Source organism: Trichomycterus rosablanca, chromosome 26 (assembly GCF_030014385.1).
Source record: "Trichomycterus rosablanca isolate fTriRos1 chromosome 26, fTriRos1.hap1, whole genome shotgun sequence".
Taxonomy (NCBI): domain Eukaryota; kingdom Metazoa; phylum Chordata; class Actinopteri; order Siluriformes; family Trichomycteridae; genus Trichomycterus; species Trichomycterus rosablanca.
The window spans coordinates 13,507,347-13,529,276 of record NC_086013.1 but is presented as its reverse complement, the minus strand read 5'-3'; the positions used below and the strand labels follow the sequence as shown (position 1 = coordinate 13,529,276).

The window sequence follows — 21,930 nt, the reverse complement described above, 5'->3', positions numbered from 1 at the left end:
AAATTCACAGATCATGAAATTCCAGACTACCATGAAATACATAATCCTTACAAGAGATTTTTTTTACTTGAACTGTTTGTGTAGTATATATTTTAATGTTATAATGTAATGTTTCTTTTCATCTTGTGTGCTTAGCTTTGTCATACTTACAAATATATGACAGAAACACACAGCAACATCCTAACTGTTCAGCCAAAATATATCACACAAATCTGTACTCTTACCTTTTGATACATTAATATTTTTAGAAAAAAACTGTGAGGTCATGTATGAGGTTAACATCAACAACTAGAACAAATCAACCTGAACACCCAGTTTTATTTCCAGGGCATAAACTGCTTGTTGTAAGTTTTGCCACAGCATCTTCATTGTGTTTCATTCAGGACATTGACTAGGCCTTCAGAATTGTCTAATAGATATTGAAATTAAACTTTTACTTGATAACAGTAAGCTTTGTTTCTGACCCCTAGAAGAAATTTTAGCCACTTGATTTGCTGTATTTTTAAATAATACTGACCATAATAATAATAATACTGAGTAACCAAAGTGGCAATTTTACTTGAAAAAAAAATGTTTTTTTTTACTGTACTACTTTATTTTGTGTAATAACATGTTTTAATTCATCTGAGATTATTCCATGTTGTGAATAATAATGCTGGAAATCATAACAAGGCCAATAACTTTTGCACAGCATTGTAAAGTTCAATCTGCACCACACATTGTGTAACTACTGGAATGGGGAAAATAGATTTATTGTCTTTAGTCAACAAGGAAAAAGTCAGTAGTCAATTTTGGAGAGGGGAGGGGGCACAATCTGAAATTAATTCATTTTTATTTTATATTATTTGAATTTTGGTAACATTATATTTTTATTTTAATCTTGTATAGAATTCTAGTATATACTTTTATTCCAGTTTTTTGTAGTTCCCCTAAGATAACCTTTATCTTTATCTCCAGTATTATAGTCCTTCAGCTTTGCCATTGTCTTTAATGTAGTTTTTGTGAAGAATATAGTTACTTTGCCCCACCCAGCCAGTTTCAATATTATATATTGTAGAATTAAATGTCAAAAATCTGTCCTTAATTTCATTAACCAATTACTAATGTCTTATATACAATACACTATAAGCAAATCACCTTCAATTATGTGTCTTCCACTTTTGTTCACTTTCATTTTTATCAGATTTTGTACTTGCTTTTTCGCACTAAACTTTAAAGGAAAAATCTGTTGCTGTGGTATGTAAAATAATGTATGAATATAAACAGTGTGAGTTAAAAAGTATGACATATTTACATTAGCTGTTAATGTTCCAGGATTTTCCTAAATTTGAGCCATGTTAAATCTGTTTGCATATTTAGTATGATGCATGACTTAACAAACTGTTGTTTGTTTATGGTCTAAGTACTGATACACTGAGAGAAATAAAGGAACACAGACTGTAGACTGTTTGCTGACTGTTAATACAGCTAGCTAAACTTGAGGTTTTTAACCTTTTTTCGACCAGCCTTCTCTGTCTTGCAAATGTGTAGAGTCACTATATGCAGATGTGTACAGTATTGTAATCAATTTGCATACAGTACCACTAATAGCAAAGAAGGAATTGTAATTGTGGGTCACGCACATATTTGTAGCATTATGATGGCAGTTGGTCAATGGTTTCCAGAATGTAAAATGTAAAGCATTCAAATGCACTTAATTAGAGAAACAAAAGTAATGATTTTGCTTTCTATCACAGCTAAAGAAAAATGGACTGGTAAAGTGTGACTGGTAAAGAAAGGATAGATGGCAAGATGGTAGGATGGCAGAAGTAAAATTTAAAAAGATGGCAAGATTAAAGCTGGATTGCAAGATGGGAGGATGGCAACATCAAGGATAAAATTAGAGGATGACAGCATGAGTAGCTGGCATGATGAAACGATTAAAGGATGCCAGGTCAGGAGTATAAAGAGTACTACAGAATAGCAGGATCAGTAAATAAGATTTGGCAAGATAACAGGATGGCGGAACGCAAATCCTTGCTTTGAGCCTGGGGATGGTATGATGAAAGAAGGCATGGGTTTTAGAATTAGCAAATGAAAGGTGTGGCTGTATATTTCTTACTAAGCCAGGGTGGGTTGGGCAGGAGGGCGCATTTTCTCCACACCCCTCTGTATTAGTGCGCATTTCCAAGTCTGAGACGTGTGAAGAACAGAGCTCTGCTCCAGCGAATCAACATCCAACATTACAAATATTCGGTAAGAAAAAGTTTATACTTTATTATACCAACAACTATTATAAATAAAGAGATTAGATTAGACTGTAAAGTATAATATTGATAAAGCCTCAGTGTGCCGTGTCACTGGTCCATTTCGGGCTGCAGGGCTTTCAGTTCTGTTATAGTTCTTATTATAGTCCTTCAGCTTTGCCATTGTTTTTAATGTAGTTCTTGTAAAGAACATAGTTACTTTGCCCCACCCAACCAATTTCAAATATTAATATATATTGTAGAATGTTTGCCGTAAGTACCGTTAGAACATTTACACTGTATAATAGCAAACAGATCACATCTAGTAGACTGGAACAGGTTTGGCATGATGCACTTATAACGGTGTAATATTTTAATGCTTCCACTGGAATGACTAGAAGCTTTTACAGAAATCCTGCCAAGTGATGACTTGTTTAAGAATGTAGGCGAGCTCAGTCTTGTCTTGGTTGCAAAATGATAAAGGATCAGACTTCTGTGAGCTGAACTTTCATATACTTCCCACAGATTGCTCAAACCTTTAGGTTGTTTTTATTATGGTAATTTTGAAATAACGCCCAAACCAGAATAAACAATTATTAAAGTTATTAAAACGTACGTTTATGTGGTGTGGTACCGAAGTTAGAAGCATTAAATATATGCAACAATCAAATACAGCAAGCAAGTCTGAAAGAAAGCATTATAACCTTAGTGACACAGTTTAACTGGAAATTTTAATTCCTGCCACAATATGCTACTTTATTTATTGGAGGAGTAGAGCAGATAAGTAATATATATTTAGTCTGTGCGACACTCTGCCCTGTTCTAATGTCGTCGTTCGACCCCACCCATATCATACCTCTGTTAGGCATGTACACAGACAGATACACTTCTGGTGGAGCTCAAGCTCCTGCCCTCAGAAAACCCTAAAAAAAAATTTTCTTAAATTTAAAATAGATACGTATTAAACAACTACATTAATAAATATTTATTTAAGTAAAAATGTGCTACCTTTATTTTTTATAAATAACTATAAGGTGCCTTTTTTCACCTGAGCACCTCCCATTACTCTAGTGTAGCTTTAACAGCTTAATGTACAGTAGTAGTGTTTATAATTCAAAATGTACCCTAAAGACAGCTACACTATAATATATTTACTTTCTTATATTGAAAAAACCACACACACACAATTAGCCACATCATGGTTTTGCAGTGGGTAGCACTGTCGCCTTGCAGCGAGAAGGGCCTGGGTTCAATTCGCCGGTTGGGCGGTCAGGGTTCTTTCTGTGTGGAGTTTGCATGTCCTCTTTGTGTCTGCATGGGTTTCATAAGGGTACTTTGGTTTCCTCCCACAAGTCCAAAGACATGCAGTCAGACCAACTGGAGTTACTAAAAATTGATCTAAGTGTGAGTGTGTGCACAAATGTTGTGAGTGTGTGTGTGTGCCCTGTGATGGAGCGACGACCTGTCCATGATGTTTCATGCCTTCTGCCACTCTGAGCAGAATAAAGCGGTGGTAAAACAGACAGTAAATGAATGCACATAATTAATATGAAAAAATATGTGTCAGTGTGTACATGCCTGAATTGAATGGAACTGAATTTAATTGAATATCTGGGTCATAAATACACATATGGCTCACATCACTATAATGTGTTTTTAGCTTTGTTTGCCTTAATCAGCTGATGTGCCTAGAGTGAAAATATGTTAGAGTGAAGAAAAACTACTTCCTCCTAACATCCCTAAATTGTCACGCAATGTGTTGTGGTCAAATGCGGCACATGTACACAATGTGCTTCCTTAAAAAATAACTGTCACAATTCATTATTAAAATGTGTTTCTCAGACTGCATTTTAAAATGATTAATTGTGCATTTGTAGTTTTTGCTGCCACATTCATTTTTGACATTTAAGCTCTTCATACAGACTGAAATGTAGATGGTCTGGTCTTATCTGGCTTTTTTATCATTAAGAATTTAGGAGATATATGAAATAGAAAGACTTCTTTTTTTTCTTTTAATGATGAACTGGTAATATTAGATTAGATCAGTGGTTTATGTTTTTCTCCCAGACCAAAGCATCCTGTTAGCTATGAACATCTGTTACTTTGTCAGATGCCTGCATCTCTGATAACAGATAAACCTCTTCCTCTGTCGACTTCTTCTTATTAACATGCTTTTGTAACAAGATATGGCTAGGTTTTTAAGCTTTTTATGACATCTGTTTTTACATTTTACATGGCTCCTTCTTGTGCTTTCCACAAAATCAAATAAAATTATTTATTGAAGAGCTAAATAAACCACCCATTCCATAGATGTCAGTGCATAAACTTGAGCTGAATCATGTGTGGAATCAACTTGACGTTCATATCAGGAATCAAGAGGATGAAGTTTTAGTGATACTGTAATAAATATTAAGTGAAATAATCAAGGAAAGGACAAATCTTACTGTAGGCTTTCTAACACAGAAAGTGTTATCAGTGTTGTGGTATTGCAGTACAAAGTGATGAATTACTGTTATGTGATGGTTGGCTATTTTCTTCAGGGCTTCCACTGGAATGACTAGCAGGTTTTATCAGAATTCCTGCCAGGTAATGACTTGTTTGAGAATGTACACAAGCTCTTGTCTTGTCTTGTTTTGGGTACGAGAAGATAAAGGATAAATGTTCATGCATGTCCCGTTACTCCAGTGTGGCTTTAAAGGTGGAATGTACAGTAGTGGCTCTCATAATCCAAAATTTACCCTAAAGGCACCTACAATTTCTTACTATTTGCATTCTTATCTTAAAACAACATACTAAATGCACAAAATTAAAAAGTTCTTCAGGGTAGTGGTGTTTTGATCAAAGCTAAATGTCAAAGAGATATTTAATGAACATTTTTGAAATAACAGAAAAATTATTGGTATTTGCACACATTCTGAACACAATTTCTGCTGACTGAAATAAACCTGAGGTGGCACGGTGGCTCGGCGGGTAGCACTGTCGCTTCACAGCAAGAAGGTCCTGGGTTTGATTCCAGGGTGAAGCGGTCAGGGTCCTTTATGTGTGGAGTTTGCATGCTCTCCCTGTGCTCGTGTGGGTTTCCTCAGGGTGCCCCAGTATCCTCCTACAGTCCAAAGACATGCAGTCAGTTTGAATGTGTATGTATGTATGTGTATGTGCCCTCGGATGGACTGGCGACCTGTTTCTACCTTTCATCCAAGTCGGACCCAATGCGACCCTGAATAGGATAGAGTGGTGGTAAAACAGACAGTGAATGAATGAATAAATGAATGAAATAAACCGACAACAGTTAAAGTCTTACATACAGCTGTAAAGACAGAGTTACAGACTGAAACATCACACACAAAAAAAATAAAATAGAGTTTACATGGGTTTTCTGATAATATGACAAAATATTCTGGTTCAAAAATATACATTATAATTATGTGCTTTTTGTTTTTGCTTTATGTGTTTTTACATTTCACATGGTTCTTTCTTGTGTTTTACTCAAAACCATATACTGTAACTTCACTGTAATGTAGTGCATAAAAAATTATTTAAACAATAGCTGAATAAATTACTCATTCCAAGTAATAAATTATGTGTTCTGATTAAAGCTTCTGATAAAGGGAAATTGCCATTTGTGGCGCTTTGTGAAGTTAGCACGGTCGGACTAAGATTGGCAGATTTTGGCCAGAAAATGTTCCGCCATTATGGTTCAGCTCGCAATGTAACCATGATTTAGCATTCTAGTTATGCCTAACTTGTGTGATTTATTTTACCAAAATAACATGGGGGACCAAATCAGTTTCTACATATACACAAAGTTTTATAAATTGGGAGTTGTTCACATGTTTGAGTTGCTGTTTTCGAGCCTATCAAAAAGAAACAATAAAGACTTTTTCACTTTGCTACATACTGTATATACACACATATTTAAAGTTTGCTCATTTTGTATCAACTAAGAACCAATATGAATTACCTTTTTAGAAGAACAGGGCTATGGGTTTGAGGCACAAATTCAAGATACAATTTTACTTTCTGCAGTAAAATAAAAGTCAAAGTAAATGTAACAAAAAGTGTTTTGTATTTTTCCATACTGCTCCAACTTTTTTCTGATTTGAGGTTGTATTATGTAATGAAGTACTAAAAGATTTACTGTCATCCTTGAACTGGGTTTTAGTAAGTCATCTCCTTACATTATCAGATAAGTAGTCATCTTTAATAAAATATGGTTATATTATAGCTATTTCTAGATTTGAGTAAGACATTACCAGTCAAATCAAATTGACTAAACTTCTCTCCCAGCAGTCTGTAAAGTGTTCTCAATGGGTCTTTAAATGCCACGAGGCAGTATTGATCAGTGTGCCATGTTGTGTTTCATCTGCAGGCTCCTCCCTGTGCATTCAAAGGTCAAAATGATGTACTACTTCATCCTTGCCTCATTCTGCTTACTGGGTAAGATAACACTCGTCTTTCCTCCTGTCCTTTAACAGAAGAGAATACAGTACTCCATTGTAATTAACAATTATGTAATTAGAAGAACGATGCACTCTTAAAGTCACTCTTTGAAATGTCACTGTAAATATTTACATAAGTTAGCACAGTATTGTACATTAAAGTAATCAAAGGCACATAATAAACTTCTGTGTATTGACTGTCAAACTACTGTCAAACAGGATTTGTATTTATTTGACTAAAAACTTTTTAAAATAAAAATTTAAATGTTGCCCATTCATATTGTGGAGTTTAAGATTATTGCACAGCAGTTTTGAGATCTTGCTACAGTTTGATGGGGGTCAAACTCTAAACTGGACCACTCAAGAACATCACAAGTGGCCCACCAGTTTTAAAAAAACACCTCCGTTTTGAAAAACAACCTTCCAGACTTTACAATTATATCCATAATTTCCATAAAGCATCATGCATGTTCCAACCAATCCTGACCTCACTGGCAGCTAAAAAGCATCATCACAATGTAATCATATCACCATATGTTAAAATAGCTATGGATTAGAATTGATTGCAAAAGGATTCACTGTAGTAATCTCTCCAGATTACTACAGGTTGTCTTCCAGGTGGCAAGTGGTGTTGTAATGAGAGCACTCCTAGTTCATCAGTTCATTTAAAAAGGGCCTCACCTAGGTAGTGTGGCTGCAATCCATATTTAATCTACAATTACAATGGGTATTTCTTTTTACAATTTTGGTAGATTCTTTTAAAGGCATTGGCTTTTTTCCTTTCACATAAAAATGTGAAATCTAAGCTAATAGTGTAATAGGAAAGTTAAATAGAACTCAGTATTAGCAAATCAATAAGATGTGCCAGGTAAAATCTATAAGTAGTTTTTAAATATTTAAAAGATGGTTGTTCCCTTGAGATCTTGAAGCTTCTAGCTGATGGTCTTGTAGCCCATTCCAGCCTTGTGCAGGTCTACAATCTTGTCCCTGACGTTCTTTGATAGCTCTTTGGTCTTGCCCATGGTGGTCGAGAGATTTGAACGGAAGAAACTGATTCTGTGACAGGAGTCTTTTATACAGGGACAGGACTAATTTGTGTGCCTCATGGGCACATAACCGGTCTGTGGGGGTCAGAATTCTTGCTGGTCGGTAGGGGATCAAATACTTATTTCCCTTAGTTAAATACAAATTAATTTATAACTTTTATTTCATGTTTTTTTTCTGGATTTTTTGTTGATATTCTGTCTCTCTCTGTTAAAATAAACCTTCCATAAAAATTATAGACTGTTCAAGTCTTTGTAAGGGGGTAAACTTACAAAATCAGCAGGAAATCAAATACTTATTTTCCTCACTGTATATATATATATATATATATATATATATATATATATATATATATATATATATATAAAACAATTATTTTACAGTTATTTTTACTATCTTACAGGTATGACCAACTCTCAGACTATAACAGATCTGACTGCCTGTGTGACCAAGGAAAATAACTTGAGAATGGAGTGCAAGTTCACCCTAAACACTTCAGTTCCAACTGCAGCTAAATGCACCTATAAAACCTCAGGGAAAGTGGTGGCCACTACTGATCCTACTGTTACCCAGGATGCAACCTACAAGAATCGTGGCACAGCCAGCATTACTAACAATATGTGCCTTCTGGAGCTGACTGGCTTTCCTGATGGTGCGGCCCAGGATTACGAGTGTGCCATCAAACAGGACAAAAGTGTAACAAAGACAAAAAGTGTGGAAAAGAGTAAGGCCATCAGTTTTTTATACTGTTTAATATATACATTTTTCACATTTATAGCTTTGACACTATTTCCATACTACAAAACTTAGAATTAAAATGCTATGAAAAGTATCAACAATACAAATTTACATCTGTAGATATTTATGTTTTTATTAGGCTTTACTTAATGTTAACATACTATTACTGAAAAATAGATAGATAGATAGATAGATATATAGATAGATAGATAGATAGATAGATAGATAGATAGATAGATAGATAGATAGATAGATAGATAGATAGATAGATAGATAGATAGATAGATAGATAGATAGATAGATAGATAGATAGATAGATAGATAGATAGATAGATAGATAGATAGATAGATAGATAGATAGATAGATAGATAGATAGATAGATAGATAGATAGATAGATAGATAGATAGATAAATGATTTTCTTTCCAGACAGGTTCATTACATCTCTAGTTGTTTAATTAATTTAGATAAATAATATTTTGTATAATTTATATAATTAATTATTTTATATATTTGTTTTATTTGTGTATTTTCTGTGTAATATTTTCTCTGTTCTTATAAATCACCAAAGAAACCTGTCCCTTATGTAAAATATGGATTTCCACCGTCTAACAGTCCCTAAACACTTATGAGAATGTAAAAGGCAAATCTGCTTTAGTTACATTTTGTATGGCACGCAGCAACAACAGCCTAAAGTACAAAGAGCTCCTAGTTTAGGCCTAAAGAAAACAAAAATGCTCCTCTGAACAGGCAGCAAGTATTGTAATGACAACACAAGATAACATGCCACAGATGTTTATATTAATTCATATTTTTATGTGCTTTGACAGAAAGTGCTGCGACTTGCTCAGCTTGTAAGCTCATGCAGCTTGGCGGTCTGACTCTCCTGCTGGCTCTGATTTTCCCCCTGATGTCTGAGCTGCTGTAGACCATCTGGGTAAATCATGGGAGGAATTTTACCTTGCTGCCACGGCAGTGAAGCATCCTCACTGCACTGAAGAAAAGCTTTCCTGCTCCAAACCTCCAAGTGCTTTTAAATGATGAGGATTTCTGTACTACCTTAATGCTTTCATTTCTAATTGACATTAGAAGCCAGTGATATTGTTCATAATGGTCTTTTTCTGTCTTTGTGATTTAAATTAGTGTAACTTCTTCTTAAAGCATGTTCGTACATTGATTAATGACAGTGCCTACTGTATATTGATTATGCATATGCAAGCCATACAAGACTTATTGTCTTATTGTCCTATGAAGATTCAAAATGTCCAGTAACCAAAGTCGCAGTTAGTGATTGATGCTGTTTAAGTTTGTTAAATGTACTAAATGGCTTGGGGAAAAGTAAAACTGTTACACACACCTTGACTAAATGTTGCATTATTATATATTATATATATTATACGTATATATATATATATATATATATATATATATATATATATATATATATATATATATATATATATATATATACATATGGCAAAAAGTATATAGACACACTTAAAAATTATTGACTAAAGGTGCTTCTGCTACACCCATTGACAACAAAAACTAAATTTAATAAATATATGCTTTTAGCTTTCAGTCAGCTGTTTGGGGAAGACGTTTCTTGTTTATATAGACATAGTTTGATGAGTCTGGTGTGGAGAAACTCCACAATCTGCACAAATTACCTTTGGGATTCATTGAAACTTTGATACTGAGCCAGGTTTTCTTGTCCAGCATCAGTGCCTGGCTTCAAATGCTCTTTTAACTGAATAAGCTTTTTTTTTTTACTGAAAAGTCCCAAAAAACATCGACGTTTTATGTAGGGCAGCTTGTGAACTAAACCTGAAGATATGAAGCAACACAAATCAAATAAACAAACATTCTCTCTTCTCACACACATGCACCGGAGGACTAAAAAAATAAATGTTATCCTAGCTGTTGTTACCAGTGCTGATTAAGCGAACCCTTACCTCACAGCAGCAGTGTTATCATTATTCTCATGTCCTGCATTTTGATGTTCTACCGTAATGAAGCTTTCAAAAGAATTGTTACACCATATTTGTGCAGAATGTTTATGGTGCACTTGCATTACATTTACGTCTGAAAGCATGTTTTGGATTACAGTGCTTTTAACATGCCGTCTGAGCAATGTGTGGATTGTGGATGTAACACAATCCACTGTGCCACCTGAGTGCCTGGCACTCAACTCACTAAAAGTATTTAGAACATGAAGGACATGTCACGTGAGTAAGGACACACAGCAATGTTTGCCAAAAAGCCTGAGAGATAGTGGGGAAACTGTTTTATACATAGCATGCAAATTTGCTCGTGCAGAATTCAGCCTGCAAAAAACAATATCTAAACTTTAGAGATAGTGTCACATTACTGCTACCTAGTTACACAAAGTAGTGGTCAGATATTAAGTGCTATTAAGGTTTAACCATAAACTTAGTATGAAATAAATAATACCTTAATTCTAGAGGTTGTGCCACATTACTGCTACCTAGTTACACAAAGTAGTGGTCAGATATCAAGTGCTATTAAGGTTTAACCATAAACTTAGTATGAAATAAATAATACCTTAATTCTAGAGGTTGTGCCACATTACTGCCACCTAGTTACACAAAGTAGTGATCAAATATTAAGTGCTATTAAGGTTTAACCATAAATTAAGTATAAAATAAATAATACCTTAATTCTAGAGGTTGTGTCACATTACTGCCACCTAGTTACACAAAGTAGTGATCAAATATTAAGTGCTATTAAGGTTTAACCATAAACTTAGTATAAAATAAATAATACCTTAATTCTAGAGGTTATGCCACATTACTGCTACCTAGTTACACAAAGTAGTGGTCAGACAACAAGTGCTATTAAGGTTTAACCATAAACCTAGTAAGAAATAAATCATATCTAAATTCTAGAGGTTGTGCCACATTACTGCCACCTAGTTACACAAAGTAGTGGTCAGATATTAAGTGCTATTAAGGTTTAACCATAAACTTAGTATGAAATAAATAATACCTTAATTCTAGAGGTTGTGCCACATTACTGCTACCTAGTTACACAAAGTAGTGATCAAATATTAAGTGCTATTAAGGTTTAACCATAAACTTAGTATGAAATAAATAATACCTTAATTCTAGAGGTTGTGCCACATTACTGCCACCTAGTTACACAAAGTAGTGGTCAGATATTAAGTGCTATTAAGGTTTAACCATAAACTTAGTATGAAATAAATAATACCTTAATTCTAGAGGTTGTGCCACATTACTGCTACCTAGTTACACAAAGTAGTGGTCAGATATCAAGTGCTATTAAGGTTTAACCATAAACTTAGTATGAAATAAATAATACCTTAATTCTAGAGGTTGTGCCACATTACTGCCACCTAGTTACACAAAGTAGTGATCAAATATTAAGTGCTATTAAGGTTTAACCATAAACTTAGTATAAAATAAATAATACCTTAATTCTAGAGGTTATGCCACATTACTGCTACCTAGTTACACAAAGTAGTGGTCAGACAACAAGTGCTATTAAGGTTTAACCATAAACCTAGTAAGAAATAAATCATATCTAAATTCTAGAGGTTGTGCCACATTACTGCCACCTAGTTACACAAAGTAGTGGTCAGATATTAAGTGCTATTAAGGTTTAACCATAAACTTAGTATGAAATAAATAATACCTTAATTCTAGAGGTTGTGCCACATTACTGCTACCTAGTTACACAAAGTAGTGGTCAGATATCAAGTGCTATTAAGGTTTAACCATAAACTTAGTATGAAATAAATAATACCTTAATTCTAGAGGTTGTGCCACATTACTGCCACCTAGTTACACAAAGTAGTGATCAAATATTAAGTGCTATTAAGGTTTAACCATAAATTAAGTATAAAATAAATAATATCTTAATTCTAGAGGTTGTGTCACATTACTGCCACCTAGTTACACAAAGTAGTGATCAAATATTAAGTGCTATTAAGGTTTAACCATAAACTTAGTATAAAATAAATAATACCTTAATTCTAGAGGTTATGCCACATTACTGCTACCTAGTTACACAAAGTAGTGGTCAGACAACAAGTGCTATTAAGGTTTAACCATAAACCTAGTAAGAAATAAATCATATCTAAATTCTAGAGGTTGTGCCACATTACTGCCACCTAGTTACACAAAGTAGTGATCAGATATTAAGTGCCATTCAGGTTTAACCATAAACTTAGTATGAAATAAATAATATCTTAATTCTAGAGGTTGTGACACATTACTGCCACCTAGTTACACAAATTGTCAGATATCAAGTGTTATTCAGGTTTAATCATAAACTTAGTATGAAATTAACAATATGTGATTTCTAGAGGTTGTGTCACATTACTGCCACCTAGTTACACATTTCACAGCCGATTTAATTCTCTGTTTAACACAGTTCAAATGCTATTGACTCTGAACCGATTCCCTGGACTATGTTTTATTTTTTCATTTTGAAAGACGTTAAACGACAAATATGTTGTCTGTGATGTGTAAAATTTAACGTTCAGATTAAATACTGCGTATCAAACGATATCTGCGGATTATTTAGGACGTTTCTTTTGTAAACACGGTTATTTTAGCGTACATTCTGATAGAAGCATTTACGGAAATGATTCAGTGATTCAGTTACTACACAGCGATAAGCAAGGCTGCTAATGTTAGCGCCGTATTGTTGCATGTGATAAAAACATACAAACTTTGTAACGTATGTTCGTATTATGGACAAATCATAAACCTTTTCTTTATTACCACTGAACTGTTTGTAAACTAGCGAAGAATTTCAAGCCAGACTTCGCCATGAAGGGGTGAGTTTTACTAGCTTTTATTTATTTAGGTAGCATCAAGAAGTACAGACACAAGAACTCGTGACTACACTTAGCACCTACAATGGGGAATTAACAAGCATATCCAGTATACACATTCATAATCTATATTTAAATAAAGCGAATAAAAGCTTTGTTTCCCGCTACAAGTGAAGTCAAAGTTTGTAAACACTTGTAATATTTAAATGCAATCTTTGGCGAACAAAATCTGGAACTCTTACCTATTGACTGAGTTTAGGTGTTTTGACTACACTATTGTTAACATATGTAAAAAAATTAGTGCTTTAAAACGAATTATTTGCTTCCAGCTTTGCTGACTGTGTCTCTATGCACAATGCGAAGAGTATACAGTAGTGTGAAAGAACTCTAGTGGCCAGGTCATTGAACACCTTTGGGATGAACTGGAACAGGGACTGCGAGCCAGGCCTTGCAAGTGTTTACAAACAATTAGTTCTAATTAGACTGCACTCATATAAAAGTAAATAACACAGTAGTAGCTTACCATGGTTAAATGAACACCAAGACTGTAACTATGTGATGATTCATAATTTAAGGACAAACATCTGCCAGTTATTAGCAGCTGCTGGAACATGAGTGACACTGTCTACAGTCAAGCAAGCTTAACATTGCCATGGACTTAAAGGATGCTGGGCAAGAAAGTCCTCCTGTGTTTCTATGATCAACAATAAATTACAGGCAAGCATTAAAGCAGCAATTTGAAACTGTGTTTTCTTTCAAAGTGGTTCCCCATTGATTGTGCAAATCTGTGTATATTTAATGCCTGTGTTTAGACTTCATGAATGCCAATCCTATTCTAGACTTTTGCTCCGACACTAAACTAGGAAACACCTAAAACACTTAGTTATTTTAAACCCTGATACATTTACCCAAAAGCACCTGTGCACTCGTCACTCAAACTGTAACCACATTAAAACAGCATTTGATTTCAGAACATTATAAAGTTGGGTGTGTTTGATACATGTTTGAAAACATCCACAACTTTAATAGAATATATTTTATTTTGAAAGCTTTTGTTAAAATTCGTTCTTGGGCAGATTTACATACAGTACATGTGTTTCATGATCCCCATTGAGCGAACCAAAGATGACAGTAGCAAAGAAAGGAAAACACTAAGAGAAACAAAGATTTTAAAATAAAATGTAGGAATTGTACTTGGTATGGAGTTAGTGGACAGGAATATTTACATTTACATTACATGTACATTTTCAGCATTTAGCAGACGCCTTTATCCAAAGCGATTTACATTACAGTTACAGAATACAGTCTCAGCAATTGAGGGTTAAGGGCCTTGCTCAAGGGCCCAACAGCAACAACCTGGCAGTGGTGGGGCTTGAACCAGCGACCTTATGATTACTAGTCCAGTACCTTAACCACTAGGCTACGTCTTGCCCTATGATATGATAGACACCAATATGCTATTATTGTAATTAGTATAAATAGGTGAAACAGGTACACGCACTTTTATTTCAGGTGGCACACCAATCTCTTATGCTAGCCCACCACCGCTGAGATCTGGGTTTGAATCTCAGCGGTGCTATCAGCTGGTTGGGCATCTACAGTACAGTACAGTATATAGAGGTGTTTGGTTATGTCTTGTTTAGGGTGATGGATTGGCGCCCTCTGCAGGATATTTCTGCCCTGCGTCCAGTATTTCCTGGTGGAACCGGCCCGCAGCAACCCTGACCAAAACAAATCAGTAAAAAAAATATTTTTGATTAATGAGTGTTCATTTCTGACTTTTTCCTTCCACATTTGTCTTTCAGGCAGCAGAAAAGCCCAGATGCACAAGTGGATTTGCCTACCACCGAGGAAGGTATATCATTTTTTAAATAAAAGTTTTTTTTTTTTAATTAAATGTTTTGTGTAGGATGCACCACTAGATTAACAAAATGCCCTAAAATCATTTTAGGCTCTTGCTTTTGGTCATGTGCCAATTGATTAGCTTTAAAAAAAACTTCCCTCTGTTGGACTGAAGGCTTGTTATACCTGACTGACAGGTTTGGCAGACTCACCCCTCTGTGTGTTTTTGTTTAAGGCACTGTTGCCACAGCTGACGATCCAGCTGCTGCTTCAACAGTTCAGTCAGCTTCTACATTTGCTGATCAGCAGATCAAGTACCTTCTCAAAACAGATGCAAACACAGGGCAGGTATGATCAGTGTGTGTTTTTTTTTTTCAAAATCATACTAGTCAAACCTTGTCTTTATGGATCTCGCTGTGTGCACAGGGATATAATCATCCTGGAACAATAAAAGCACCTTTCCTAAATAGTTACCACAACGTTTTAAAGCATACAGTGAGCTAATCCTTGCCTTAGTGAGATACAGGTTGACCCTACGACCCTTGTGCTGCAGGTGACCTATCGTGTGATCCATTTGGCTGAAGGGCAGATGGAAGCTCAGGCAGATGGAGCTGGAGCTGTTAGTGTGGTGACTGGCCTTCCTCCAGCCACTCAGTCAGAACTGCCCATTGTAACACAGGTAACTGTGTTCCTGCAGTGTCATTATTAGCGACTGATTGGCCACATCTTTCAGTCTTTGTTGTGCTAAGGTCTTGTGTTACATTTGGATGGGCGTCATGCTCTGGCCTGGGAACAGGACAGGAAATATAATCCGAATAGTGGAGATTCCATCCAACAATTAGTATGCAAAATTTTAAAAGAACAGTGTCAGATTTTTAATAGGGGAAGAGCTGTGCCATGTTGGAGCTTTTTGAAAAGGTTAGCATTCACTATCGAGGTGTTTAGCAGTTTCTGTGAGATAATTGGCTCAGGTTTGTTGTAAAAATGTTTACTTGCCAACGACTGATTTACTGCTCTGAAAAAAGCCAAGGAAAAGTTCGGACACTGCCGGTGTCTAAAATTTGTGATTCAAATGTCACAGTGTGACCGCTGCTACAAGGTTGGGCAAATAATTGTTCGTAAGAGGACAGCAGAGGACGATGCAAAACAAGCAAATGAAACACTGTGACTTGGTTATTCAAAATAGTACAAATTTAGAACAGGTAATCGTTTAAATTCCCAGTATAATTGTTTATATTAATTCATTGCTAGATACAGAGGTTATAGAAGTCCTGATGCTACTTACAATTGTGTAGCAGCTAATAGAAAATACACTTTTTATCTTCTGTTCTCTTTGAAGAATAAGCATTCTGTGTTCTATTTACCTTAGCCTTGAACAGCTCTTCTCTTTGCCTTTTTTTTTTATTGTGATGTATTTAGGCATAACATGGCACTTTTGTACTAATGTCACATGACTGTGTGTTTGCGGGTTTGTCGCTTAAGTCTTATCATATGTACAATCACAGTGTCATCAAATCAGACAAGCAATCTAACATAGTGTGACAAGTAGTGACATTATAAGACCAGAGAGATCACACTAAACTTGACTTTAGTTTCCTACACCTAATTAATCTGTGTAGCTAAATGATCCATGTTTCCATGGAATCAAAAAGTGCATGTTAATCTGGGCCCTGCCATACTGCTGCTTTGTGTTCTTAGTTTTTGTCACACTGTGACCCTGACCAGGATGTCATTGATGTAAACAATTGTATTGTAAATCTTTTAACGGCACTTTCCCCAAAATCTCTGCAGGCTGTTTTCTCTCAGGCTGAGGGGCTGGAGACTAATCTGGAGGCCACCGAGAGTCAATACTACTATCCAGCCACCATTCCTAATACGTCCCCGGCTACAATAGTAACCAACGTCCACGCGGCCGATTCGCTGCTCACTCAGTCCGCTCCCACAAGTGAGTTTGAAATCAGTTTACATGCTGTGGTCATGGTTTATTTGTTTATGAGCTGGCTTATTTGTTTTTGAGCAGGCAAGACAGGCAACCCGGTGAATCTGGGTTTTGAGATTTGCACACGCCCATGACTTTTAACTGATATGCAAAAAGCTGCTAAGACAAGACTGGCTATGTATGGGCATTGAGAAGGGGGTGTGGATGGTGGTGGCAGAGCAACCTAGCTATTGGAAGGTTTGCTCTCAGTGCCTGTCCTAAACCGGCATAAAAAGAAGGGTAGTGTTGGGACGGGCATTTGGCGTAAAACTGTGCCAAATCAGGTATGCAGACCAGAATGATCCACTGTGGCAACCCCTAAATATGGGAGCAGTCTGCATATAAACAAAGGTGAAGATTACATTGATGCACCCACAACTATTATACAAACTATTTTTTATGTTCGCTGATAAGTTGTGGCCCAGCAAATTATACCAGACTATACTGTGCAAATTTTTTTTTAAATAAAATAAATCAGAGAAATGGTCTGTAAAAGGATTGAAACAGCACATGTTTTTATAATAATAAACTGTGAAACTGTGTGGAATATTTTTGTCAAATTAGTATAGACTTGAGGCATAATTTTTTACATATAGGCAGTATTATATATTAGTATTTGGTGTAAAGAATCTAAAGTTTTTATACCCCCTCCCTAGGTCAACTCTATGTAATGATGTCGCCCCAAGAGCTGTTAGGGAACACCCATGAAAGGTATATATCTGTACACACAGACACACACTTTTAATACATGACTAAAAGTATGTTTAAATCCCTCCTCATCATTGAGGTCAGGTTTTTCAGTTCCGCTCATTACTAACAAGTGTATAGGGCTAAGTGGGTAGCACTGTCGCCTCACAGCAAGAAGGTCCTGGGTTCGATCCCCAGGTGGGGCGGTCTGGGTCCTTTCTGTGTGGAGTTTGCATGTTCTCCCCGTGCCTGCGTGGGTTTACTCTGGGTGCTCCGGTTTCCTCCCACAGTCCAAAAACATGCAAGTGAGGTGAATTGGAGATACAAAATTGTCCATGACTGTGTTCAATATAACTTTGTGAACTGAAGAACCTTGTGTGAAGATAAACTAACGTTTCCTGTCATGAATGTAACCAAAAGTGTAAAACATGATGTTAAAATCCTAATAAACAAACAAACTAACAAGTGTATAAAGTCAACTATGTGCTTTCAGCTTTGTGACAGGCCAACAGTTTGGTGAAGGCCATTTTCGGTTCCAGTATGACTGTGCCCTTATGCACAAGCATTGTTCATAAAGACGTGGTTTGACGACTTTGTTCTGGAGAAACTGTAGTGGCTGCACAAGTTCTGACCTCAACCCCAATAAAGACCTTTGAGACAAACTGGAATGTCAATTGTGAGCCGGACCTACTCGTCCAGCATTAGTGCCTGACCTCATAAATGCTGTCTTGACTGAATGGACACGTTTGATATACGTCTAAGGTTTAAAAACCTTCCCAGAAGAGAGGAGGATTTTACAACCACATCAGGGGCAGCTTCATATTTATGCCCATTGTTTTGGAAAGATGTATCCAGCAAGCTAATAGTCAGGTGTTTGCTTTTAATCTGTATGTGTTCTTGCATTGTGCCCACTGATTCCAGGCAAACTGGACCTGCCATGACCCCATCCAGGATAAAGTGGTGGTAAAAGATGAAAATGAAGTGAAATCATTTCCCCCGTTTAATATTGAATTAAAGCATGCTCTGCAAATAGGGGATGTATTCCAACTCATGGGTGCAGAATTTATTTTAACACCTGTTTTTGGTATCTGACAGCATTGATCAGACAATGAAAAAGTTTGATCACCCCTGGTAAAATAACTTAAACATTAAATGCTCCCTGTAAAAAACTCATTTTAACTTAATAAAACACAGAATTTACAAAGGGATGTCTGAACATTTAGGAATGTTAATTATTAAACAAAACTGTTTGCTCAGGTATATTTAAATAAATGTTTTTTGTTTATTTTTTACAGCACAAATGAGATACCACACACATCAAGGGATAATAATAGAAGAGCACAACACAATGAAGGTAATGAAGCACTCGTGGTTGTAAAACATGAACTTTATAAATACTGGGTCAACTCATCAGAAGTGTTACCATGGCGGTACATATTTGCTTTTGATAAGATACCAGGAAAAATATCACGATAATAATAAGATATCATGATACAGCAGATTATGCTCAGAAGAAATCAATTGAATCTATACATTGACATTTTCACCCCTAAACTAAGCAAGTAATTTAACATTTTACAAGTATTTTGTGTTTTCAGTTTTACATTTAAAGAACGGCTTCAATAATTTCATGTTTACAGTTGAACGCAGGCGCAGAGACAAAATCAACAACTGGATTGTCCAGCTGTCCAAAACCATTCCCGACTGCAATGTGGACTTGACTAAAAATGCTCAGGTGAGCTAAATCTAATGCAATTCATATACTAGTCACTTTAAAATATCTTTTTTTAAGGGTGCTAAAGGATTTTAGGCCCTGTCCATATGTTTTTACATTTATGGCCTTCAATAAATGCTTTTATCCAAAATGAAGTACACTTGTGGCTAAATACAATTTAAGCAACTGAGGGTTAATGGCTAGTTGGTGGGGCCTGAAATGGCAACCTGAAGCTTATTAGTCCAACACTTTACCTGCTAAGCTACCAATGCCCTTAGAATATGGATATTTCAAAAATAAACAAACTTGTGACCATGTTGGTGGCGCAGCGGTCTGACGTTCTAACACACCACACACGCTGCATAGCGGTGTATTTAGAAGTAATGAATGCAGCACACACATACACATAGAATGGCATACACATACACATTGAATAAGGTTATTTTGATATAATGCAATATTAGCCACTGCAGTGTGGACAGGATTTTAGTCATTTCCCCCTTTACCTTTTAATACCTGACTATTTTTCCATCTCTCAGAGTAAAGGTGGAATCTTATCAAAAGCTTGTAACTACATTCAGGAGTTGCGCCAAAGCAATGCTCGATTATCGGGTGGAGTAGAAACGTTGGAGAGACTAAGAATGGAAAACCAACATCTCAGAAAAGAGGTATATCTAATGCCATTCTTTTATTAAAAAAGGGCTTGCTCAAGGGCTTAAACCAGTGACATTCAGAGTACTAGTTGAGTCCTTTAATCACTGAGCTACCACATTCTTAAATTCCTTCTCTGTATATCTTTTCACACAGGTAGAAGAGTGGAAGTCTAAGAATCAGATGCTCAGAAACCATCTGGGGCAGCATGGTATAGCTGCGACATCAAGCATGGATCCTTAGTAAAGCACCGAGTCCTTGATCACTTCTACTCGCTCACAGTGGGCTCTGATTAACTGAGCTTAAGCAGGTCTGCAGTTAGGAAAATTCACTCTATACTGGTTTTATCAGATGATCTTACATTCGATCATTGTGAGTGTAATTTTCCTGATCATTTCAGGTGTAATGTGAATGGTTTATGTTAGAAAGGATCTGTAAAGCTCATGCAGCTACTTCTGTCAGGTGTGTTTCTCTTGGTGAATGACTTGGTCTCCAACCACAACCACAGGTGCCAGATAAGTGATGAGGATCTGACTTGCACTGTGAATACTTTTTATGTCTTTTAATGTCTTTTTTTGATCGAATGTTATTGGAATCATTTATTTTTGTGAATCACTGGATAATAGATTAGTTTCAGACTTTTGTGGGGCACATTTTTGGACTTCTTTCTCAGAAAAGCAAGTGAAAGGCATTATTAATACATTAAAGAAGTCACAACTGAGCCAGTTTAGGGGTTGTTATTGATGTAGCATCCTGGGTCAAGGACGTAGTTTGCATTATATTTATGTCCAAATGCATTATTACAGAGCCTGCTTTGTGTAAACACTAGTCTGGCGGGGTCAGATTTAGTCTTTAACAAGATCTGGAAACTTAAAGGTGATCTGAAATAATGCCACTGTAGGCCAGGACCAAACTCAGTTGGAATTGTATAAATAATCTCTGCCCTAAAAAAAACAGTGTATGATCAGTAGTATAGTTATACACAATGAGACTAAAGTTGTGATTGAGGATGCAGCCACGAAATCTCTTGTGTGTGTTTTGTGTAAACAGTGTCTTCCTAACCATAAATATAAGTTGTCCAGATAACATGTTAATAACTGTTAAGTGTAAAATGCTGTGTTTTTTAAATTCTGTTTTTGACTTTTAGGATACATTTGCTTTGATCAACTTGTTTCTTCATGCTCAGATATTTCCACTTCATTTCCAAATTATACAATGTAACATTATAAGGTGTGCATTGTCAAACTGTCAAATTGTTTTCTCTTTATGTAAAGTAATAAAAAGTGCAAAAATAATTGTGAATTCTGTTCTGCAGCAATAGCTTGTAGTTTAATTCAATTAGCTGCAACAGTTGCATACTGCATACTTTTTAAATAAAAAGATGATGCCCATGGCCCTTTTGGTCTTTGATACTACTGGGGCAATAGAAAAAGGTGGCCTGGTCAGATAAATCAGGTTTTCTTTTACATCATGTGGACAGCCAGGTGTGTGAGATGGCACCTAGATGCACCATGGGAAGAGTGAGAAGGGAGGGTGATGCTCTGTTCTCTTGTGACAACCTGGGTCCTGGAATTCATGTGGCTGTTACTTTGACATGTACAACCTACCTAAACGTTGCAGATCAAGTACTCAAGTACACACATTTCTTAATGCACACTGCAAAAAGTGTGCAGGAATGGTTCGAGGGAGTGTTGATGAGACTGGAATACTATAAATGAACTCAGGACCTTGGGAACAGTTTGCTATGCTGCACCCTTCAATGTAATTTCAGGGTGTAAAACGTTCTGATC

General features: G+C 35.9%; 2 protein-coding genes and 1 long non-coding RNA gene across 3 annotated transcripts; 2 read left to right on the top strand and 1 right to left on the bottom strand.

The window, feature by feature from the left end:
• The first annotated feature begins 2,163 nt into the window (after positions 1–2,163).
• On the top strand, positions 2,164–9,813 carry thy1 (Thy-1 cell surface antigen). Its single transcript, XM_062988495.1, has 4 exons — positions 2,164–2,235; positions 6,595–6,662; positions 8,112–8,432; positions 9,277–9,813. The coding sequence occupies exons 2-4, from the start codon at positions 6,623–6,625 to the stop codon at positions 9,372–9,374; spliced, it is 459 nt and encodes a 152-aa protein (XP_062844565.1). The 5' UTR covers positions 2,164–2,235; positions 6,595–6,622; the 3' UTR covers positions 9,375–9,813.
• Positions 5,353–13,827, bottom strand: LOC134303171 (uncharacterized). The gene is made up of 3 exons (XR_010007627.1): positions 13,792–13,827; positions 6,479–6,691; positions 5,353–5,442 (listed from the first exon to the last, which is right to left on the bottom strand). It is a non-coding gene; the product is annotated as an uncharacterized LOC134303171 (long non-coding RNA).
• usf1l (upstream transcription factor 1, like) lies at positions 13,137–21,422 on the top strand. Its single transcript, XM_062988494.1, has 10 exons — positions 13,137–13,271; positions 15,074–15,123; positions 15,346–15,458; positions 15,664–15,789; positions 16,902–17,055; positions 17,745–17,799; positions 19,071–19,129; positions 19,416–19,510; positions 20,029–20,157; positions 20,297–21,422. Exons 1-10 carry the CDS (start codon positions 13,264–13,266, stop codon positions 20,381–20,383), a joined length of 876 nt encoding a protein of 291 aa, XP_062844564.1. The 5' UTR covers positions 13,137–13,263; the 3' UTR covers positions 20,384–21,422.
• Positions 21,423–21,930: the final 508 nt, after the last annotated feature.